Genomic DNA, 25119 nt, shown 5'->3' with positions numbered 1-25119 from the left:
ATACATTATGTACAGTTTTAACCTGTCAACATGTTAATTATCACTTTATTTTTTTTGTTATTTTGTTCGATTCCTGTAATCAGTGAATCTGTAAAATAAATAAATAAATTCAATCCTTAGAACACATTTTTTCCCTTTTAAATAAAGGTTACAACATTACTTTTTACAAGACAGAGAAGACAGAAAGTTAGTGACATGTACTAAACGTGTGCAGAGGTGCTCAGTGCATCATGGGAAGTCTAACTTCACTACACTGTGAAAAGAATACCGTAAAATGAGTAACTAGCTGGCAGCAGTTGACAAGTAAGCTGCTGTAGTACATTCCTCTTAATGCTGATTCAGAGAATGCAAGACTGTGCAGAGCTGTCATCAGAGCAAAAGGGGGTTACTTTAAAGAATCTAAAATATAAAACACACACTGGTTTGTTGAACAGTTTTAACACCATCACTATGTTCTAAAAACACTTAAAAAAAACAAAAAAAAACATAATTCAGTGTGTGTTCTTTCATACTTTTGCTGTACATACACAGTAGTACAGGCAAGATGAGAGAGAGCGTTTCTTCAGGATTATAATTAAAATAAATAAAAACCATTGAATGAGAAGGTGTGTCTAAACATTTGACTGGTACTGTACGTCAATAAATGAATAATTCATAGATGTTTATCTGCCATGGAACTTTGTAGACTGTATATCGAGATGTTTACAAGTAAATGTTTTAGGAACATTGTAGACATTAAGGTGTTTTATATAAAGATGTTTTATTGTAGACTGTATATAAAGATGTTTACAAGTAAATGTTTTAGGAACATTGTAGACATTAAGGTGTTTTATATAAAGATGTTTACAAGTAAATGTTTTAGGAACATTATAGACTGTATATTCAGATGTTTTGTAGAAAGATGCTTCATTGTAGAGCGTACAGAAAGATGTTTTATGTAAATGTTTTAGGAAGATTTCAGACTGTATATAAAGATGTTTTATGAAAATAGATTTTATTGTAGAATGTAAAGATGTAAATGTTTTAGGGACATTATAGGTTCAAAGGTTCAAAAAGGCTTTATTGTCATTTCACCCACATACAGCTGTACAGTACACAGTGAAATGAGACAGCGTTTCCCACATCCAGAGCTAAGGTGCTACATGCAGTAACCACAATGAACATTAACAAGCCCAATGCAGAGCTACATGCGGAGAGCCCGGGTTAAGGCTGGGACGATGTAAACATCGGACATATAGTGCAAAGAATACAGTGCAGAAAAAGATAGAAATAAAATAATAAAAATATGGGAACAGGGTAGTGCAATATAAACCTGTGCAATCTGAGCAAACAGTGCAGCAATTAGTAAAAGTTCAGACAAAAAAAAAGTTCGACAAAGTTTGTGTGTTGGGTGTGTCCGGTCCTTCACAAACTACCAGAGCATAGTCATTTATGTGGGTAAAATGAACAGTCTTTCTATGTTAGTATGCCATCCATCCATCCATCCATTATCTATACACCGCTTAATCCTCACTAGGGTCGTGGGGGGCTGGAGTCTATCCCAGCCGACTCAGGGTGAAGACAGGGGACACCCTGGACAGGTCACCAGTCTATCACAGGGCTACACTTAGAGACAGACAACCAAGCACACTCACATTCACACCTACAGACAATTTAGAATCACCAATTAACCTCAATATGTTTTTGTACCTTGTGGGAGGAAGCCGGAGAACCCGGAGAGAACCCACGCTGCACGGGGAGAACATGCAAACTCCACACAGAAAGATTCCAGTGCCCCCACCGGGACGCGAACCGGCAACCTTCTTCCTGCGAGGCAACAGTGCTAACCAACTGCGCCACCTTGTAGCCCATGTTAGTATGCTCAGAATTTATATGAAACTTCACCAGGAGCGCTGTTAAAGTATTTTGGAGGCAATGAAAAGCAGGGAAAGTCCACTTCAGACTGAGCTGAGACTCAAGCATCAGGTGAGGACTGTCCCTGTATACATGTCATGTCCAATCAAATTGTGTCATTAAGATTTACTGTAGTACATAATCACATGACAAGAAACTTGTTTTTAGATAAATGCACATCATGTGACTACATTTGCAAGGAAAAACACACTGGAGTAAGAGTTTCCATATTTAATGTCTCATATGACATCCAACATGGCTGACATTTGTTGTTGTTGTGTCTTGGATCTTCTAAAGAGCTCTGTCTCTCTCCTCCACCCACTGGACCTTCTGTCCCTGTTCCTGCTAAATAACCTCAGCTGATTTACCTGGTAAGTTAACAACAAAACAGACTTTGTACTTTCAAGGGTAATGTGACATCTAACATGGATGACTTTTGGTTTATTTTGTTTCATAGGTGTTAATGGAGAACGTGGCACCATAAGATCCTGTTTTCAAACGTTCTCATTTAAACTTCATTTTAATACGATGTTATGCGGCTGATGTGGTTGATTGACTGTGGTGAGAGCAGAACAATGATTTGTTTTCACACGTGGAGCCGTGTCGATGCATCACTGCTGAATGTGAGTGTGTCTGAATCTGGACTTCTACTTTAGGATTCACTGTTTGAGGTGGAATCCGTTTATAGCTGTAACTTTCTGACCAGTTTACTGTTTTAAAGACTCTCTCTTTTGTTGAATTACAGATTCTAACTGTTGTTGACTATAAAAAGTTTTCAACAACTGTAAATAATATCCATCTATCCATTATCTATACGTACATTAGGGATTTAAAATGGTTTTCTGTTTTACAGATTTGTCCTGTTTAGTTAAATTACAGAATTTTATTATTTTTTTAAAAATCTGTTTTAATTTACATGTCAAGTGTAAAAAGAAATAGAAAAAAATTAACTAATGCCCAAATCACAAGATGGTATTTTTTACAAATAACAATTGTTGTTTCACACAAATTTTAATCATATTAAAGATCATGATAGTAATAATTATTGTGATGATAATATAGATTGTTTACAGATATTTGCTGCTACTTTCACTTGAACAATACAGTATTCCATATATATCTTTAACCTGTTTTTTTCCATCACCCATGTTGCCAGATTTTGACTTTTGTCTTTTATAGTTGTGTTTACATTTTAATGTAACAATAAATGTCATTTTATGCTAAAAGAAGTGCAACAGAAATGATATGAGGGAGAAGTAAAACCAGCAACATACATGAACGTTGCTTGATGTTGCACAGCTGTGTGTGTGTCTGTGTGTGTGTGTGTGTGTGTGTGTGTGTGTGTGCATCCCTGCTGACTAAAGTCAAACAAACTGAGGATTTAAGTTCTGCAGTTTTCATTCTGGACTGATCTCAGAGCTGAAACACTGAAGCTGCTCCTCTCAGTGTAAAACAGTCACTTTGCAGCCTGTAACACAACCAGGGACTGAATGCGTGTTGTGATGTGCGACAACACGTTGGACACTTTGTCGACGTCGCACACGTTGAAATGTTGCTTTGTTTGTGTTTTCAGAGGACGTCGGACAGCAGCTCCTCGGTACCACACACACACACACACACACACACACACACACACACACACACACCCTCCAGGCTCTCCCCTCTCGCTGCTCCCTTCTTCCCTTCCTGCTTTTCTCTGTCTAGCTCTTCTTCCTCCTCCCCTCGCTCCCCCCTTCATTCCTCGCTCCTCTTGATCTTGCACCTCCATCTCCCTGCTCACTCCTCTCCCTGCCCTCCTCTCTCCTCTGTCGTCCTCCTCAGGAGCCTCGTCTGGCACCTGAGTCTGGACGCTGAAGTTGCAGGATCTCGGAGGATGACAACAAAATCTTCCTTCGGCGGCTGCCACCAGTCTCTCCTTCCTCCTCTTCCTCCTCCTCCTCCTCCACCTCCCCCTCTCCCTCCTCCTCTTCTGGACAGTGGACGACTAAGTTGTCAAAGGATGGAAACAGACTTTGGCTTCTCGGGCTTCCATGCGTTCCCTCCTCTTGTTCCCCCTCTCACTCCTGTGGCCCTTCCTCTCACTCCTCCTGTGCTCCTGCCCCCCCTATGGGTTCTCCCCTCACTGTTCCTCATGAGGAGCCTCCTGACACACCTGCAGGGGCTCCTCACTGTGCTCCTGTGCTACTAACCAGCCTGTTAGTTTGTCTTCACAGGAGCCTCCTTTGCCCACTTTGGCTTCTCGGGCCCCTGCAGTGGGTCCGGTTCCAAAGTGGGTGAGGAACATCCGGGCCATCCTGAAGAAGTTTCAGGGGCAACGTGGACGCCCCCAAGGTAAGAGAGGTGCTGGGCCCGCTAGGGGCCAACCTCCAGGTAAGAAGTTTTGCTAGGCATAGATTTCAGTTAATTTCATTTTATTTATTTTGGTGTGACTCCCCTGAGCTCTGTTCTTGTCAGTGTGACTCGGGTCAGGGTGCCTGTCAGAGGTGTGGGGGGATCTGGGGGGGATACGCCCTCACAGTGACGCTCCGCTCTGTCAGGAGGTGAAAAGGATGCAGACAGTACGTGGTGGAGGAGTAATGTGTGTGCATGCATCCCACCCTGGACCCACAGTGGAGTCCACATGGACAAGAACCAGAGTTCAGGGGAGTCACACTGGGGTTAAATCAGGGTGTTAAATGTAAAATGTAGATTGATATTGTATTAGGGTAATGGTCTCGCTGCCAGAGGGACGTCTCCTGGAAAACAAGGTAAGTAAGGATCCCTGGAGACGCTGCCACGTGAAAAGGTGAGTTGTAAGTTGTGATTTTATATTTCTGATCATCTCCAATAGGAGGGGAGAAATTCTGTATCAGATTCTGCTGCGTTTGTCTTTCTGTTTTCTTGCAGCACCGACTGATGACTCCTGGACCCAAGACGAAGAAAAGGATGACAAGAGGTCCCCAAAAGATGAAAAAAGACGAGTTCCAGCAGCTGCATGAAGCTGACGGAGTGAGCCCCACCAGAGATGAACCCAGAGGTGACGACCAGCCTGCGATGAGGCAAAAGAACAACTCATTTGGACCGGGATGCACTGGTAATTGAAATGTGCTACAGACACAGCATGCTTACACAAGGATTTAGTACAGAGTGCATCGCTGTCTGACAAAATGTAGTTATTTACATCAGAATCAATTGACAAATGTATCTGTACATTTGTTGTTTTTTTTTAAATAGGTGAAGAAGAAGAAGATGATGGAAACAGATCCAGCACCAGTGCATGTGATGTGAGACCATTCAGCTAACACAGTGAGTCCATGAAATCAACTGGCTGATTAGATACTCCACGCTAATATGATCACATCCAGTTATATGGCTCAAATGTAATTCTTTATCTTTGAGTTAATAAAAGTTTTCTGTGTTTCTGTTCTCTTTAGAGCTCTCTCTCCAAGACTCACAGCGACCTTAAAGATCAGATCAACACAAGACACCATGATGTGATTCCAGATCATGGAAGAGGGGAAGCTCATTATAGTGACACAAAAGGTGAGACAAAGAGTTCTAATTCTTCTGTGCGTTCTTATTTTGTGTGCGCTGTGCTCTTTAACAAAGGGCATCATCCATGGTCAGTTTAGAATCAGCAGTTAACCTTCCATGTATGTGTCTGGACGGCAGGAGGAAGTCGGAGCATCCAGAGAGAACCGATACAGTCCCAGAGAGAACATGAAGTCCACACAGAGAGAAGCAGCAGGTTGGTACCAGTAGAGACACAGCGTGCCTTGTGATCGTGTATTTTTACATCCTGCTGCTGGATGTGAGTCTCACACACGTTTCTGTGATTCTTTTCTTGACTTCAGAATCCAAGGAGACAAAGAAACCATTTGAGGAGCCCCGGGATGATCGACGACAGAAGAAAGCAGCCAGGAAGAGGAAGAAAATGAAGAGCAGCTCCAGATATCACCGACGGTAACTCCCCAGAATTCATTGCACTGACAGATAAAGTCATGAAGAAAACATTGTGTGGTGTTGCAGCGTGACGGCTCCAGATCATGTGTGTCGAACAGCTCAGGTCTCATTTCAGACAACCTCTACGACATCCTGATATCTTTGTTTTTACTCCAAATGAAACGACGCCTTTAAACAGTAAAATGCACCATTTCTGAGCGTGTTTGTGCCGTTAACCTTTGCAATGTTTGTAAGTTCTGTTAGCTGTTTATCATCCACCTGCCTCTTACTCAGAGTTTCGATGAGCACCTCTCCTCTTCTCTCCTCTTTCTCTCTCCATACAATTAGATGGCACCGTTGTATGTCACTAACTCTGTGTTTAATCCTCTGTGAAGGTATCTCTGGATCTGGAGCTCCACGTTTCTGACCTGCTGGTTGGCCTCAGCCACCTCCAAAGTCTTCATGTTCTCTCCCTCCTCTTCACCCTCCTCACCCCAACCGGAGGTTTTTTTTCCCCTCCACAAATGCTTGATCTGATCAAAGAGCAAAATGAACCTCAAATAAATAACATATTAGAATTGTACAAATAAAAATAGACCAAAATATGTACATTTCTAGAAATAACATCATTGCAAGTATCAGTGGAATGGCACAGATTCTTTCATGAATAGAAATACTGAGACAAGTGTTGGTGTTGCACAGACTTTTTTTTTCTACACTGCACAGATTTGTCTGTACATAGAAAAACAATTTTGCACATATTGTAGTTTATGTAGAAAATGGATGTTGCACAGGGTTTTTAGATGTACAGACTATTCATAATTCACAGCTATGAATGTGTTGATATTGCATCAAAAAGAAGCATTGCTCGGTGTGACGTCTATCGGGAGCAGTTGTGGTTGTAAAGTCTGACGGCAGCAGGAAGGAAGGACTGAAGGAGCCGCCCAGCTCGGTCAGAGTCTCCCGCAGAGATCATAGTTTGACACGGTCCCATAATGCAGAAAATCACTTTAATTTTTGGCCAAATCAAACTGAAACTAATGTTATTGATTGAACATTCTCAGTAATGAATACCAGCAGAATAATCCATTTTCTCATCTGTGTTTTATCAGCCACAGTACCAGCAGTGCAAACGGACTTGACAGCAAATCAGAGCCAAACATAAAATATATATTTATGTGATTTCTGCATCGCCTACTTAGGGTGTCAGGTTCCCATGGCAACGTCAGATTTACAGTAGGGCTGGACCTGAACATCCAGATTTTTCAATATTCGGTGGTTGTGGTGGTATATGATATATAATCGCCGCCGTCGATGGTGGCAGAACTGTGACCACCAACCTAAACTGGCATCAGCAGCCAAGTGCTGCCTGTGAGGAGCGCTCCGTCTACAGTGTGCGATGTTCTAACTACATGGCTTCATTCAGTGATATTAGTAACACACATCTCAACATGTTAGCAGATAAAACACATTCCCTCAGCTGAGAATCTGCATCGCTCGTAAATAATAGTCAGGAAACGATCTGGTTAAAGAGAGACGCTCTTTCAGCTGATTTAAACCCGAAACTCTGACTGTAACCTGCTCCAGACCAGGTTAGCTCCACAGCATCAGTTACCATGGAGATCTAGCTCCACAGCATCAGTTACCATGGAGATCTAGCAGGTAAAAAGAGAGACACCTTGGTGAAACTGAGAACTCTGACTTTAAGCCCAACCCACCTCCCTAACCCACTAATCTGGCTTCATAGTACAGCCATCTGATGTTTCTGAATAATTTGCTGACTTGAGAAGGAAAAACACCAACTGGTTGGACTTTGAAAACTTGTCCTCAAACTTAATATATAAAAAAGAAGACATTTTGGGACAAGGGGCCAGAAATTCAGAACAATTTATTGACAAATTTATGAAAAAAAAAGATCCCAGATAACACAGAAACTGGGCAGATTATGATGAACAAGGTAAACTAAGGTGTCTGTCTATGGGAACAGAGGAGAGCAGTCCTCCTCAGGCTCTGCAGGGCGCGGCCTGGCTGCTCCTCCTCACCGGGGGCCTCGGCTGCTCCGGGGCGCTCAGCAGCCAGGCATGCAGCCTGCTGTCCCCCCGGCTCTCCCCCAGGCTCTGGGTGGTCCGGGCCCGCAGAGACGGAGGCTTCTTCTTGTGCACGGTGGCGGGCTCCTGCGGCTGCTCCGCCCCGGGGTCGGACGACTCCACCGTCTCCGCCTGCCGGTGCCTCCGGGACCTGGGCGCCTCCTGGAAGCTGCTGTAGCTCTTGTGCTTGATGGAGGACAGCAGTCTGGCTCTGCTGCTGCTGGACTCCTTCTCTCCATCTCCTGCCTTCTCGTCCTTGCTGTCCTGAGAGGAGAAGCTCTTCTGCTGCCAGCTGATGAACTCCGACATGCAGCCTTTGAGGCGGGAGGCCAAGTCCCGGTGCGTCATGGCCGCCTGACCTCTCACCTCCGGGCAGGCCTCCTTCAGCTGCTCGTAGTTGCTCTGGACGTGGCTCAGCTCCTCCAGGATGTCTGCGCACATGAGCTCACGCACTGCGGTCGCTCTGCCCAGAAACTCCGCACACACTGCGCCTGTCTTGGCTGTGCGCTGCTTCTGGAAGGTGAGGACGTGCGGCATGGCGGTGAAGTGGAAGGCTTTGGCCGCGGCGAGCTTCTGGTAGACATAAACCACGTCGTGGTGGCCGCAGTCTGCAGAGTCTTCGAGGAACTTCTGAACACAAGCCCAGTCCTTCAGAGCCAGCCTGATCCTGACAGGAGGGCTGCAGAGCTGCGTGTGGTAGAAAGCGAACATGAGGTACAGGCCCCCCACCCTGATCTGGTAGCTGAACGGGGGCAGGAAGTACTTGACGGCGGTGGCCAGAGTTACCCTGCAGAACCTCTTGAGCTCCGCCAGGCCGGGCATGCCTCTGAACACGTCCGAGAAGCACATGTGCCTCCAGATGCCTGCAAACACCTTGTACCTGATGGAGCCTGAGTGCTGGAAGCGGCCCAGCAGCTCCTCCACGTCCTCAGTCAGGAGCTCGTCGAAGACATCCGAGTAGATGCGAGGCACACGAGGCATCGTGTCTGCTGAAGCTCCGGCAGAAAGACCGCTGCTCCCTCCAGGTGTGTGTCACAGTGGACAGATGACCGAACAACAGCGCCCACAAGCGGCAGGATGAAGTAACTACTAACCAATTCAACCAATTAGGCTCATTGAAGCGATGGTTCTCAACAGGTGGGACACGGTCCACTAGAGGGCCACAGAGAGGTGCCAGGGGGGCATTAGGATGGCTGAGAAGGTTATAAAGAAAAAAAATGTAGATGTTCTAATGACAAAGTAATGAGAGAAACTAGCCAACTAAACAAACAGTCAGTCTGTAGTGCATCATTTGTATCATTCTCATAGTTTATTCGTAGCGACTGGACTTGCTTGAGTTTCTTGAAGATGTTTCACCTCTCATCCAAGAGGCTTCATCAGTTCAGAACTGAATCAATTCAATTTTATTTGTATAGCGCAGTTTACAACATATGTCATCACGTAGCGCTTAACAAAGACCTTACAAATTACATTACTTACAAACTGATGAAGCCTCTTGGACGAGAGGTGAAACGTCTTCAAGAAACTCAAGCAAGTCCAGTTGCTACGACTAAACTACGAGAATAACCATGACCTGGATGAATCTCAGAATCTCCTCCCCCTCATTATGCGAGTCATCAGTACTCCCCCTGCCTCAGTGGGGTTCGTTAGGGTCTTTAGTGGCTCAGTGGTCTGGGAAGATTCTCAGTCATCCAGGTCATGGTTATTCTCATAGTTTAGTCGTAGCAACTGGACTTGCTTGAGTTTCTTGAAGACGTTTCACCTCTCGTCCAAGAGGCTTCATCAGTTCTGAACTTCTGAAAAATGTAAATAAACATAAAAACAGTCTTACACAGAATTTTGTCATTTATTTTGGCACCATTTTAAACACATTTTCTATAATGGCCTGCTTTTAAATATGGCTCAGAGATGATAAAGTATCAGCCACATAAACAAAAATGTAATATTTGTTTCATAGTCATCATAAATAAAAGTGTAAAATATATGATGGTAACACAGTACAGCCCAAATAAATGTTAATCGCATTTACTGCTGGTTTAAACAAATTGAATGTTTTGAGTTGTCATAATTAGCAGTTTACTCTTCCACTGTATAAAATTAAAAGCATTTGGCAGCAGAATGTTATACAATCAGCTGCTGTTTAAACATATACGCTGAAAAATTATTTTGTGACACATATGGTGGCAAACGCCAATTTTGGACATATTAACAGACAAAATTAAAACGAAAAAACAGACAAAACAGCTGCTTGAGACTTTGGGAAATAAGAAAAAAACCTTTAATATCTTGTCAAAGGACACTTGAGCGCATTCAGCGCCTCCTAAGACTCGGAGACCTGCATATAATCTGCATTGAACAGGTGCAACATTTCAATTTCAATTTAAAAATCAATTTTAGTGAAACTGTTACCAAAAAACACATGAGGCATGTCGCTGTTCAGAGGTTTATTAAGACTTAACAAAATGGGACTCCTGTTTGGCCAAAATAGTGTCTTTCTAAAACATGCATCTGACAGAATTAAAACTCTTTTGCTGGAATTAAACACAGGGATTCAAAAATAAATATCTCTTACTTCACTGTAGCTGATTGAAAATAAAGGGACATATTAAAGAAACGTGACACAGAAAGCCGGAGTTTGACATATGAATATTCAGACTCTAGAAATATGAAGGACAATTCCCCCAAAATTAGAAACTTCATGTTACTCTGCAAAAGTTTTTTTAAGCAATCCTGACTATAGATTTTTTTTTTTTAAAGTAATTCATTAATATTGTAAAAATGCAGTAATGAGACGACACTGGATTTAAACACAGTGATCAAAACGTCAGAAGCCACATTAGTGAAGAACTTATTTCAAACACGGAACCAAAGTCATTTGAAATTATATATGTATTGTAGACATATGCTTCTACAGATCCAGACGGTGTAAAATACAGTGAAACTGTCTCATAGTGGCAGAAAAATGCTCCCATGAACTCCATTCACTGCAAACTTAAGGAAAAGTGTTCATGAGTTGTATCTGTAGTATTTTTGTTCATTTTATTGTGACCTCAATACATCAAAGTTCTGTAAAAGCAAAAACTGTTTCTGCAGAGTAAGTTCTCATATTTAGGTGGAACTGTCCTTTAAATATTCTCTCTGCTGCACTTCATAAAATATCACAAATTAATGGCGTAGAAGAGCGAAGGGCAGATTTTGGTTTCACGTGTTTGCAAAATGACCCGAACAGAGAAGACAAAATAAAACCGAACCTGAAACAAAAAGCTTTCTCAGCCACTCTCCCTCACATGTTGTTTCCTTCCAACTACCAGCCTCCTTTGCCGCCCTTCTTCTTCTTCTGTGGTGCCTTCTTGCGGGTGGCCCCCGAGGCTGCAGGTTTCTGCTGCCGTGGCGGCACCACGCCGCTGGCCGGGGCCGCCGACGAGCCGGACGCAGAGCCTGGTCTCGGGGAGGTAGGGGGGCTACTGGCGGTCTTACTGGCGTCCCTGAAGAGAGAAAGTGCGAAACTCAGATAAAGGTTGGTTTCCTGTGGATGTTTTCAAACCTGTTGAGTCTGGCTGAATGAGGCTCTGGTTTGTTTTCCCACTTTTACAGTTTGTACAGATGTGAACACAACAATCTTACAAAAACAGCTGCATTGAGAAGAAGTGGTCTCTGTCTCTTCAGAGGTTTAATGCAAATCCTAAGATCTGGAGTAGAAAGCAACTGGATGTTCTCCTTTATCCTTTTGGGCTTTTCACATGACTCACGGACTGTTAAGGACTCCCATGACTGGTGTGAATGGTTGTGAAACTGACTCTGGAGGGATCTCAGGACTGCATTAAAAGCATCTAGAAAGTGGTGTCTAGTGAACCTAATGCAGTCGTCCTCAAACGTATTCATACCGTTCCATTAAAGAAAAGGAAAAATTCACAGTAGTCACTCAAATAACTAGAAACTGAAAAAAAGTAATAATTAATACAAATTTGCTAAATTATAATTTAATGAAATAAGACATTGCTTTTGAATTGTGGTTGAGAGAATAATTTTAAAAAACCCAAACTGTCCCTGACACATTAGAGCCCTTTGCTGATGAGCAGTGGACCAAAATCTAAACACCTGTCAACAGGTGCAGAAGTCTGACTGAGAGTTACAGAAAACACCTGATGGCAGTGATTGGCTCAAAGGGTTGTTCCACAAAATATTAGTTTACGGGTCCCATCATGCTTGTTTGCTTGTTTTATTTATATTTCTGTTGAGCCACAATTCAATTCAATTAAGGAGGCCCTCCATAACAAACAGCCTCAATAGAGGCGTTACATCCAGTGACTGCTCTTTGTTGTTGTTTTGAGGTACTCGGAGACAATCGCACAGTTCTCACAATCTACAACACAATACAAACAGAAAGACTGAAAGGGCAGATTAGGGGGCGCATTCCTGGAAGTAGTTCTCTGTGGGTGTTTAGCTAACAATGAGCCACCATGACAACGACTTCTGTGACGCTTAATGACCTTCCATTCAAAGCCTGTGTGTATGAAGCAAGTTTAGTTAATGAATAAATCAGTAATCAGTTATCAGAAGTGCTCTGAGCTGGTTTGGGATTTTAGAAATATAGCTACTACACATAAATTTGCCTTTGGACACAATTTTCTTGTGATTTTTTGGGATATTTTCAAGACAGTGACATTTGAACTCACTACTGAAACACTTCCTCTCTTTCAAGTGTCAAAGCAGTTCAGATAGTTCTGTCAGACTAACTTCTCCTTCAGGTGAGAATAACTTGTATTTTGGCTGCAACAACAGGAAAGCTGTTCGTGATCTGGAAGCTTCACTGGGAGGGAAACAGCAGAGCAATCTCAGGGGCATTACCTCTATTAGCGGAGGTCATTACTGGGTTTCAATTACAGGAAATGGCACCCAGACAGCTCTATTTGCACTTGCATGTGATTGTGGCGTTTACTCACAGCTCAGCGGAAGCTCCTGCGGTTGCTCCCTGTGTGCCTTTTCCAATTTGCTCCTTCTTCTTGCCCTTCTTCTTGCCTCTGTAGTAGGACCGCTCCCTCATGGGAAGCCACCTCTCGAGGTCGGGGGTCGCTTTGGGGTCGTAGTTCTTGGGCAGTTTTCCTAAAAAGGAGATCAACAGAACTGTTAGTATGGTCAATAACTACAAACATGAAATAAGTTTAACAGCAAGTAACAAGTAGTTTTCCTCAAAGGATAAAGGTTTGTATTATATCTGAAAGACATTGTTTTTTTTTTTCCTAGCTGGCACAAAGTTCTGGTAATATTGTTCCACCCATCAGGTAGGAGGTGACTTATTATCCGTTTCTAAGGCAGACTTTACAGTTAAATGTCTTTAAAGTCAATAAAAAAACATTTACAGAAACAAATACTGTTTTAGATCATTTTAACAGTCTGAACAAAAACCTGCCAGCTAGTTTTAAAGGCATGCTTAAAAATAAAACACCGCAAAGCAAAACCAGAAACTGTACAAATGGAAAGTATCACCAGATTTGTACACTTCCATATCCAGTGAGACATACCGTTCTGACAGGAAAAACAGCCACAAGCTGTTCAAGCTTAAAAGTGTGCATCTCACCAATATCACTCAGTGGTAAAATATCTACAGTATGCTGTTTTCCACTATTAGTAACACCTGTCAGTGCTTGGAAATAGTTGTGTATGTTGTTTTTTTTGCATGATTTTTGTGGCATTAGAAGTTCTTTATCCTGCACAAAAGGCATTTTTGAGTTTCCTCCAATTCTAGCCATGGTTGTGCTGTTTCCATTGGAGGTGCAGGACTTGAGCCCATAATGAGTAAAAATGTGATGGAGTAAATTTGTTTTAAGCACAGACATACCTTTCTTTTTCTTCTTCTTCTTCTTGATTTCGCCTTGGCTGTAAAGACAACAGAGAAGCAAAAAGGTGAATGTGCAGCAACCAAAGTTCCCCCTTCCCACTTTGATCATTAAAAGGAAGTAAATGTGAACACCAAAGTGGCAGTATGAGGAGGGGTTTACCCTTGCTCTTTGGGGAGGCTTTCTCCTACAACTTTAGCAGCTTTTTTCCTGACGTATGTGGCCCCGTGGGAGTTCTCCAGCTCGTCCACGTCCACATTGAAGGACATGGTGTCTGCAGACGGTAGGTGTTTGCTGAGGCTGTGGACTAGCGCTAAGGATGGAACACTTTCTTCTACAAACGAATGATTTTTGCACTGCCCATTCACTTTTGGAGTTAGTAGCATGTTTCTAAAGTTCATACCAATCTACAAGAAATTCAGTTTGGGTCTTCTAGGGATGTACTTAATTTCATTACTGATTAATATTTGTTATTTGGTCAAAAGAAAAAGAGCAATAATTGGGGAAAAAAAGGTCAAGGTGGCATTTTTGTCTTCTTTGTTTTATCTGGTCGTCCTAATTTATGTGTGTATAACCAGAGAATTTTTGGCATTTGTTAAGTTAAAAAAATAAATAAATCAGCTTCCACTGTTTCAGCTCTTCCACTTGAAACACTCAATCAGGTCAAAGGATACGATTTGGCTTTGTCCGTGTCCACCAGAGAGTAGGCTGAGATGAGCTGTGCCAGTGTGTGGACGTCATTGGTGTTTTGTCTGTGTCGAGACAAATAAAAGTTTAATCACTGTACAGAAGAAAGTCTAGAAAAATGATGATACTAACTAACACAGATAATAGAGAGGTTAAAGGTTGTCCACAGATGTCCTGAATAAATGTGAATTTACTGAACTGATGTACCTTAAAAAATGACCAATGTTTGAAACAGCTTGATAAATATTGGATCTACTTGACATGGCGTTTGCAAAAAGCATAACCTGCAGCTCTGTTTCTATTTTTACGGGATGTAACTCACTTCCACAGTTGCTCCAGATCACTAATGGCTTCTTTTTTCCGTCCGTACTTCAGTTTGAAATTGGCAGCTTCTCGTACAAGAGCCAGGTGTGCAGCAGACCCTGGCTGTGGAGGACAGAAACGGTGACAACATGTTCAGATATCTGATACTAGCTCATGTGTCTGTTGTCTTCTCAGGCGAAAATATTATGTGCGGCTGTACGGTCCATTGCAACTCCACACAACAGCTATAAATTGTACCTCTACAAGGTTTTTAATGTGCTGATGATGATTTTCTTCAGATAACAGCTGAAAATCATTTATCAAAATGCTGGACACGAACCTGTTCAGACTGGTAATGCTCGATAGCTTGTTTGAAAATATCGATGGCGCTGTCGATGTCTTCTTCGTGGGAGTACATCGTTACCAGAGCTGAGACCTGAAGCGTCAACAACACAGTTCAGATGGATGTTTGAGAGAAAAGCTCATCAGACAGTCACCAGGGTGCTGCGTTAACACACGCTGTTCCAGTACAGACAGAAACAGTTGTGTAGAATATGGTTTTCATTTTGGTCTTACCATCCCTGGCTTGTGCTTGAACTCTTCAATGGACCGTAGAACATCACAGGCTTTTGTTACATGACCTAAAGGCCAAAGCAGAATAAATTCATTTTTTTTAAAAACATGAAGCTATTTTTAAAATTACATTGCTAAAAAAAAACAAAACAACTTCAGAATTAAGGTTTATGAACATTTTAGCAGTGATGTGACACCAAAAACTGTTAAAATAAAGATCAATGTGTATATTATAGGAAGCAGGGAACAGCTAACTGCTCTCGTGTCCTCAGAGAGCAGAAGTTTGTCTGAATGCAATAAAACACGTCTGTACCTTGTACTAAGTAGAGTTGTGCCATTGTCAGTTTGATGCCAGATGCACTCTCTGGATTTTGATCTGAGAATTGCTGGAAAAAGAAAAAAAAAAAGTGAATCAGCACATAATTCTGAAACTTTTTACCAAGACCTAGATCCTTTTACAGCCAGTTTTAAGCACAGTTTTAGGGTAATTGTTCTTTACTAGAGTATTTTATTTTCATGTCACTACATGTTTTTTTGTCGACTCAAAAGCACAGGTGGGATTGTTGAATCATTTACTTGAATAAAAATACCAATACAGCAATGTAAAGTTACTCTGTCACAAGTAAAAGTCCTGCTTAAGTATTAGCAGCAAAATGTAATGGATGTATTCATGTTTTTAGAAACCTTATATTTATATTATATTATATTTATTAGTTATATTAACTGTTGTGTAAAATCTTCCTCTTAAAAGTAACTGAAGCTATCAGGTAAATGTAGTGGAGGAAGGATAAAGCTGCATAAAATAGAAATACTCAGTTAAGTACCTCGATATTGTCATTAAGTACAGAACTTAAGAAATTTAAATGGTTTATAGTAAAGATATTTACTGGTTTATGGTAAAGTTTATAGTAGAGTTATTTTCTAGAACTGCTGATAAACTGTCAGCTGATTGATAATCGTTGGTAACTTTCAATCAACAACGCAGAACATTTCATGATCTCAGCTTTTCAAATGTAACAAATTAGCTGCTTTTCCTTTTCATTAATTTATTTTTGTGGTAATGATGTTGAGGTTTGAACTGTTGGATGAAAAAAAAAAGTTCAACTGTAGGGACATTTCTCACTATTTTCTGAATTTTTTCAATTAATTTGAACTAGAATTGTATGTAATTGAAGCAGTCCAATAAAATAAAATGTAAAACAAAGAACACCTTCAAATGAACCAAAGCTGCTCACACACTAATATTAAAGTGACCGTACGGTATATAACAGTGTTTTAGTTGCAGGGCTCATTCTGCTGCTATGATTACCGTATTTTCCGCACTATAAGGCGCATCTAAGAGCCTTAAATTATCTCAAAAATCGGCCCTGCGCCTTATAATCCGGTGCGCCTTAGGTGTGCACTGAGTTCCAAAATCTGTCAAAATGCTGTGCAACTTTGGTAAGCGCTCCGCCTGACTGACTGTCGGACCATTTTCCGCTGACACGGGGGCGTAATACGTACACTACGTACGCTGGCAGCGATAAAGTGAGGCTGCGAGTGGCATGGGAGCGATGGATGGCAGACAGCGAACACACCTTTACTAAGGCAGATTGTGGATGCTTGGGCTAAGGCATCTGCTTTAACTGTTATCCGAGCTTTTGCGAAACCCGGCATCATTGCTGAACAACCACCTGACAACGAGACTGACCCCGACAATGATGAGAGGGAACCTGGCATGTTTGATGGCGAAATTGCCCAGCTGTTCAATTCAGACACAGAGGATGAGGACTTTGGTGGATTTGTGGCAGAAGAATGATAAAAAAAAATAATGTGAGCGTGTTGTTAAATAGTAGAATAAAGTTCAACTAAATTTACTGTTTTGCTTACGTTGCCTTTTTTTTTTTGTAGACCGTATGTTTCAACATGCGCCTTATAATTCGGTGTGCCTTATGGTGCAGAAAATACGGTACTTTTACCACTTTGAATGAGGGAAGTTAGTGAGAGTTTAGCTGGTAAAACACCATTATGACACTTTGCCAAACATCAGAAAAGTTGGTGCATGATTTTATCCTTGGAACTTCTACAAGGTGAATGATGTGATTCCGCCTGACAACCAGCAGCAGCATCTGTCACTGATACCTGGAGCAGCTCGATGGCCCTGCTGTGCTGCTTCTCCCTGCACAGTTGAGCCACCTGGATCAGGACCGGCCGAGGGTGACCTGGGTTCTGAGACTGAAGACTGGACGACAGTTTCCTGCACTGGTCAGCCTGTTGACGGCAAAGCAACGACAAACCGTGATCAGTATTAAAATGTAAAATTACCCAAAACTAGCCTGTACAGTTTCCTGTTCCTGAGTCACAGATGGTTTCAAGCTACAACCGCACCTGGTTCGTGTACATGGCCAGCAGGGCTTTGTTGAAGTCGATGGCTTGCAGCTGCTTCTTGGCCAGCTTGTATTCAACGCCCTCAGCACTCGTCAGCTTCACCTTTTTCTTTGAGTCGAACACATTTTGGTCCTGAGGGACAACAGACAGAGCATTAACGGTCATAGTTGGACTGATGTTAAAGCAGGTTGACTGTTGAGCAGCACGTGTTCAAGTCACAAGCAAGTGCCAAGTGACTGTGGTGAATATCAGCCAAATGAAATCACAAGTCAAGTCATATGAAATTATGATGATCTACTCCAGTTTCCACATTTAAAGAGAGAGCTGTCATGGAGTTACATTTTCAAAGTCAACTTAAAACGTGGCAGCCTGCTCACCTTATGAGATTTATTGATTGATATTTGATGTTTTGAGGCAAGCGATACCAAGCTCCCTAAAGGAACACAACAGAGGCTGCAAATTTGAGATTGTAATATAGCCGAACAGCTGCAAGGTCTCAAGAGGGAAAAGACATATACATAATTTATATCAGTGTTGAAGGAGGGTCACATCATTTCATTATTCTGGTATAAATAGTATCCACATATCCAACCATGACTATGGGCACACATAGGAGGACTCGTGGTGAGTCTAATTAACAGCAACAAAAGATGCACTCCAAGTGTCTCTTGAAAAAATAAAGAGTTTGGGATGACTTTTGATTTACGATGATCAATTCATGGGCTCATTCATGGGTGGCGCAGTTGGTTAGCACTGTTGCCTCGCAACAAGAGGTTGCCGGTTTGCGTCCCGATGGGGGCACCGGAATCTTTCTGCATGGAATTTGCATGTTCTCTCCAGGTTCTCTGGCTTCCTCCCACACAGTCCAAAAACATGTTGAGGTTAATTGGTGATTCTAAATTGTCTGTAGGTGTGAATGTGAGTGTGCTTGGTTGTCTGTCTCTAAGTGTAGCCCTGTGATAGACTGGTGACCTGTCCAGGGTGTCTCCTGCCTTCACCCTAAGTCAGCTGGGATAGACTCCAGTCCCCCATGACCCTAGTGAGGATTAAGCGGTGCATAGATAATGGATGGATGATCAATTCATAGTTAATGTTGTGGAAATATATCACATATTCAAATAAAATCTTTCCAAACTACCTTTGATTATTAATTGTGCACTGAGAGGCTGTCAAACTAACCCTTAGCTACAAATCAACAACATACATTTTGTGTATATCAGAAAGTATTAGAAAACTTAAAGAACTTGATCATCAGAAAATAATGCATCTCCAGATAGACACATATTTAATAAATAAATAAAAAGAAAACATTCAAACCATTTCGAGTCGTCTGTCACAAGTCCAAGTCCAGTCTGAAGTCACGGGTCAAAGTCAAGTCCTTTATCCATGTTAGTCAAACAAGTCTCGAGTCCGCAAAGTTGCAACAACAATCTGGCTCAAGTCAACGTATGCTACGAGTCCCCAAGTAGTTAAGTGCTACTGATGTCACTAAAGGTTGAAGTTGGCGAGCTCTCCACCCACCTTGTTTATTGTGATGATATTGTTGGCGGTCACAGCCAGCAGCCCCACATCAGACGGCCTGAATTTCAAGCACACAGTTACAGCAGGTTATAAAGCATCTATTCAACACCTGAATTGCTGAAATTTGGACGCCTGTAAAACTTCCTGATTTATTTCTTTTAACATCATAATGCAAATTTACACTCGTAAAAATGTCACTCCATCTTGTCCAATGCTCTCCGCGACTACATTTCCATCATCTGCGCCGCGACTGAATGTGATGTGACGCGGCCTTGACTCACTTGAGCTTGATGACCTGGTTGTAGAGCTGCAGAGCCTCGTCTGTCCGACCCTGTAGCTGCATGATGTACGCCATCTGTGAGTGGATGACAGCCAGCTCCGACTCGATGTCCTCCTCGGTCACATCCTGACGGGGACACACCAGCAACGAAAGGGAAAGTTATGAACAGTTTAATTTATAGTTTCTTATAAGATCAATATTTTTCCATTACTTGTTACAGCGAAACTCAAACATCCTGAATATTTCTGCACTCTGAATAAAAGCATCACTAACAAGATTTCCATAAATATCAGAGCCTTTTACAAGCTTGTCAAATCCTACAGTTCATATTTAGCAAAAATCAATTCACAAAAACTTTTAAAGCTTCTTTTACTGTTTTATGGATGAAAATGTTAAAAATAAAAACAAAATGCATCCGAAGAGCAAAGAAACACTTACCGAATCATCAGCCAGTGAGACTCTGCAAAGCTCTGTCAAAGGAAACAATCGCTTGGTGTCAAACATCATTAAATCATTTACAAAACAGATCAAACAGCAGCTTGACACGGGAGACAGAAAGTAAACGGACTGACCCTCTGCTTGCCGTAGTTTATTGAGGGCCTCTGTGAGCTGTCCTTGGCCAATCAGAGCACAGGCAGCGTTATAACAGAGCTCGTACGTGGACTCGGGGAGACCCAGATCTTCCTGCGGTGGAAAAAATAAAACACACAATCTTAAATGAACAGGAATACCTCAAATCAAAACCAGGTCTGACTCCAGGTAAAGAAGTGTTTACTCTTTTGCATTTAGAGGCATATGAACAGTTGTGTACCATTGGAGCCTTCTCCCACTGACTCATTGCAGACACCACAGCAGCCAGGTTCGTCTTCCTCTCCTCCTCGTACTCGTCCTGGGAGTTCCTGATCAGGTCTGTGTAGACGGACTTGCACTCATCGTAGCGCTCTAGTCTATATAACTAGAGAGGGAAAAACAGCCAGGTCAGCTCAGCAGACGTCTTTACCTTCTCACAACAAGAACTGTCGGGAGCACACTGCTACAAAAGCCAAAACATTAAGCTAACAGCTAATAACAACGCTAAGGGCTGTATCAACGATCAATCATGTGGTGTTACAGTGGCACCATATTCCAGATTGTGCAGAAAGAAATATTAGTCATTTGCTAGCATCTTACAGCACTTCATCTCTATAATTTTGAAATCTGGTTGCACAAGTCATGATGTTTAAGATTATATGACGCTACATATCAATAATCTGCACCTTAGAAGAGCTTACATTAGCAACATGCTAATTCTGGCGGACAACTGTAACAGGAAGGTGGCCAATAACACTCACTTCTCTCATCCAAACAGCAAATAATCATTATAATCTACAAAAAAAAAGAGAAGACAGGAGGATCTAAATTTGGTGAAACTCACCACTTGACCGTAGAGCTCCTTCAGCTTGTCTGTCTGCTCAGGAGCACCTTCAATGGTCTTCAGAGAACTTTCCACCCTGTTCAGCCGATACTCGCAGTATGCCTTCTCAAACACAACCTCACTGTGGAAAAAGATGAATAAAGAAGATTTTAAAAGGAGAAAATATCACAAACAGGACACTTCGCCAGCAGTTTAGTAGTTTAGAGTGAAAAGCAAGACAGGAACGTTGCAAAAGTGCAAAATGGCGTGGTTTATAGTAAATTGATTTTACACAGAAATTAATGTGTTCATGCCTTGAATCTGATACGTCATTATGAATCTCCAACATCTCCACTGGCTACCTCCTGATAGAGCTAATCTGAACATTCAGCTCCTGATCCATGAAAGTTAACCACTTGTCTGCTGTATATACACATTTAAATATACGAACATTGCAAGAATTCAAAATCTGTTGATAGTGTAAGAATGTTAAGGCCTTACCGCAGATTTGTTTGTTTGAAAAGTCAAATTTAACACAGAGCTGTTTGGTTTAGCTCTTAATTAGCTGTTTGTGTGTGAGAGCTGCTTCACCACTCAGGAAAACTGGGAATTCTTTTTGAAAAAGACTTTAGCTCCACAACTAAACTTGAACTGTCAACAAATTTAGTTTATAAAAAGGTAAAAATATCACATCTTGTTTCAGCCAGCTGTCCAAAATCTAAAGATTGTCAATGAACAGCCATTTAAAAAAAGCAACACAATCGAGAAGCTGGAAACAAAAAATATTTAATTAATTTATTATTCATTCTTGTAATTTTATTATTTAACAGACTTTCTAAATCCCCAAAAATATTCGATTCATGAACAACAACAACAAAAATATTAAATTCTTGCATTTGAGAGGTTGGAATCAGTAAATACTTTGCCATTTTTATTACAAAAAAAAAAGAAGGACAAAAAAGACTAAAATTCTTATTCACTCATCAGAATGTCTGGACTAAAGAACTAAAGATTGTAGCTATGAATGATAACTCATTTTCACAATTTTGCAGATTAAATTTCCACCAGTCTACAAACTGTTTAGTCACATAACTGTTAATATTAAAATTGTACATTTTTCAAGTCAAGGCCTGCATGAAGTTCAGACTTTTAAATAAACACACCTGCTAGCTTCAGCTCCAGCAGCATTAACAATGTCCTTGTCCGATCATGTTAACAACAGAGGTCTGTAATGTCTGCGTCACTTTCAAATGCATGACTGTAGATGTGCAGTCCCACTTTCTCCATCTGATATATTTAACAAATATCAGGTCATTAATTTCACCTGCAGATCTGGAAAAGGTCGATCATGCATCTCCTCCAGACTCAACTGCCGCAGCGTTCTTTATTCTGATATCAGGGAGCAAATAATACAGAGACTGCAACAAAATCATAATCTGCTGCTGCCAGACTTTTAAAAGCCACCACCAACTATTCTGTTTTTGTGTGTACTTTTATTCTTGTTTGTTTGCACTATTTCTTATATGTACATTTTTCTGTCTGGTATGTGTGTGTCTCTGTGTGTAATGCTGCTGTCAACAATGTGAATTTCTCCACTGTGAGATAAATAAAGGCTGATCTTTTCTTATCCCAACAACTCTGCTGCTCTTCACTGGTTACCTGTCAGTTTAGGCACTGACATAAGAACCATATGGCGAAAAAACACAATTGTGTTTTGTGATGCTTATAAACTTGGAGATGTAAAGATATGAAGACGTTTACTTCTTTCCTCAAGTCCTTCTAACAACTAATTAGCCTCCCAGCTTTACAAACAAGTAACGATTTGACCCTGATGCTACCTCACAACTACCTAGCCGATAGTCGTCTCGCTCAAACTTTGTGTAATATTGCCCCTTCACAGCCCGCTGCTCCCAGGTGAACCATTCAGAATATGCAGCTGCCTCTCAATCGATCAGGTTTATGTACTTTCTAAAGATGCTTTCGCTAACTCTGTAACGTCTGAGCCCTGAGCAATGCACACCAAATGTTCTGTAGTTGGCTGCCAGACAGACTCCCACCATTGTTTTTACGTTAAAGCACTTTATACCTGTGTGATATGAATGGAGATAATATAATTATTCCAACTGAAGATGAGCACAGGTGAGCGACAGTGTGTTGTTTACCTGCCGAGCACTTTAGAATGGGTGTTCATGACATTCAGCGCCTCTTTGAAGCTCCCATTCTGAACAAGGCAGACTACTTTACAGTGAAGGGCCGTCACGTCGTCCCTGTTTTCGTGCAAAACTGTGGGAGGAAAAGAGAAAAACGCTCAGTGATGCAGATTAACAAAATTGGACCACACGCTGAGTTAATGATCAAAAACAGGATAAGAAAGAGAAGCATACACAGTGAATAAAGGTTTCGAAGAAAGATGTAGATTCTCAATAACCCATGCCATTATACTAAGATAAGATCATTCTTTATTGAGCCTACAGAGGTGAGATAGGTAGTGCTATAGCTGCAAAAGGGATACAGCAAAAACACAAGGACATCAGTACAGAGTAAGAATGGCAACGAAATGTACATAATACAACTTAATAATACTCAATATACCGATAGTGACAGGGGAAATATATTACACAGCGAAGTGAGTGAGTGAATGAATGAATGAATGAATGAATGAAATATTTTATTTCGAACAAAAGTAAAATTAAAAACAAAATTAAAAACAAGGGGGGAAAAATGTACAAACATGAGTTCGAGAAGGAGCAGGAAGAAGCATAAACTTATCAACTCCCACCCTCTTATCACCCTATGATTCATTACAATATGACATGTTCCTATAAACAATCACTGAAGCATTAACACTGCAGAGTTCTGCTGTATTTAGAAACATATAGTGCAGATAATTCTATATGTAAATTGCTAACGATACTTCAATATGCTGAAATTATAGATATCGCACAGAATTCTTCGATATGTAGGACATACTGATACTGTCTTCACAAACCAAAAAGAGGAGTCCAGTGATTTTTACTGAAACTATTCGGGTCTTCAGGAGAGCGACTTAGCTAGCCATAAGCTAGCTGTCAGGCTAGGGACACGTCAGTAATCACAGACCGACGGCGCACTTCTGTGGCAAAATAGTCTATTGTTAAGACACAACAGACGCAGACAACAGCTGAGTTGCTGGCTACACTTCTTAAAAACGCCATATTGAGCAGTAGTTTGACACTGAGAGCAGCGTCGCTGTTGTTTTTTTAGACCTACAAGCTGCATATCTGCGGTTAGCTTAGCCGCATGCTAACGTCTGGTCGTGCTAACTGGGAGCAGAAGAAAAACACCGTCAGTCCGCTGTCTCTCCGCCGCTCCGCTCCTGTTTTCACACCCACCGCTGACAGACAGGAGTACCTACGTTTAGAGAGAGCTTTCAGGGCTCTGGTGTAGTCTCCATTCTGCCCGCAGCGGTTCACTTCGGTCCACAGCGAAGCCACCGACACTCCTCCGCTCGCCATCTTCGCTGAATGGACGCTCGGGACGCAGGAAGCAGAAGGAGTTCACCGCCGGGTCAGTGGCAACCGTATTAATTCATTTCAAAACTATAACCAGCCAAATAAATACATCCGAGTCATAAACGTCGGTGTGGTTTAAGTGTATATGGAGACTTGACATATTTGGGATATTTTATAAAATTTTTTTATTTAAGTTGTGTCGCAGCCAAATGATGCCTTCACTGCCGACGCACAGAGTCGGAGAAAGAAGAACCGCTGCGGGACACACAGACAACAACAAAGCCATACTGAACAACAATATAAGCAGCAATTAATATTTTATAAAGCCATATACATTTATTTTAACATAGGGGAATATTTGTTTAGTTTATTTTTTCATATAGCGTCCCTATGTACTGTCACTGTGCTTGTTCTCTCTGCGGATGTCTCTGGATGTGGAGCTTCACCTCTCTGACCTGCAGTCACTGTCTTGACTGACTTCCAAAATATTTATTGATCTATTTGAATTGCTTGCCCTCCATCTGCTATCCTGCTACCCCCACCCCAACCCACCCTGCTATCCTCAAATCCCCCATCCCCACTCTCACCCCAACCAGTCGAGGCAGATGGCGTCATTACCGGAGCCTGGTTCTGTCTGATTCCCCAACCGCTTGCTCAGATGGAGGCAACTTTGGATTGCTGGGTTCTCTGTTTAAACTGTGTAAGGGCTCACTTTACTATGTTAAGCACTGTGAGATGACACATGCTGTGAATTGCGCTAAATAAA

The 25119-nt window shown here is 41.7% G+C and overlaps 3 protein-coding genes across 3 annotated transcripts in view; all 3 read right to left on the bottom strand.

Annotated features, from left to right (window-relative positions):
- Positions 1-4186, bottom strand: part of LOC103364196 (ribonuclease inhibitor-like) — a 20690-nt gene extending 16504 nt beyond the window's left edge. Inside the window, exon 1 of the mRNA XM_008291231.1 lies at positions 4017-4186. Within this exon, the coding sequence (XP_008289453.1) occupies positions 4017-4186 (170 nt within the window). The remainder of the gene's footprint in view (positions 1-4016) is intronic.
- Positions 4187-7817: 3631 nt separating this feature from the next.
- Positions 7818-8882, bottom strand: LOC103364188 (snRNA-activating protein complex subunit 1-like). The gene has a single exon (XM_008291219.1). It carries the CDS (start codon positions 8880-8882, stop codon positions 7818-7820), a length of 1065 nt encoding a protein of 354 aa, XP_008289441.1.
- A 1448-nt stretch (positions 8883-10330) lies between these two features.
- Positions 10331-24386, bottom strand: srp72 (signal recognition particle 72). The gene is made up of 19 exons (XM_008291198.1): positions 24257-24386; positions 23025-23145; positions 20884-21004; positions 20281-20424; positions 20042-20153; positions 19908-19939; positions 19471-19595; positions 19190-19247; positions 17669-17800; positions 17423-17551; positions 15615-15687; positions 15305-15369; positions 15069-15164; positions 14748-14851; positions 14413-14490; positions 13901-14038; positions 13741-13778; positions 12845-13004; positions 10331-11386 (listed from the first exon to the last, which is right to left on the bottom strand). Exons 1-19 carry the CDS (start codon positions 24354-24356, stop codon positions 11206-11208), a joined length of 2007 nt encoding a protein of 668 aa, XP_008289420.1. The 5' UTR covers positions 24357-24386; the 3' UTR covers positions 10331-11205.
- Positions 24387-25119: the final 733 nt, after the last annotated feature.

Source organism: Stegastes partitus, unplaced genomic scaffold (genome assembly GCF_000690725.1).
Source record: "Stegastes partitus isolate 25-593 unplaced genomic scaffold, Stegastes_partitus-1.0.2 Scaffold16, whole genome shotgun sequence".
Taxonomy (NCBI): domain Eukaryota; kingdom Metazoa; phylum Chordata; class Actinopteri; family Pomacentridae; genus Stegastes; species Stegastes partitus.
This window is presented reverse-complemented; position numbering and strand designations above follow the sequence as displayed.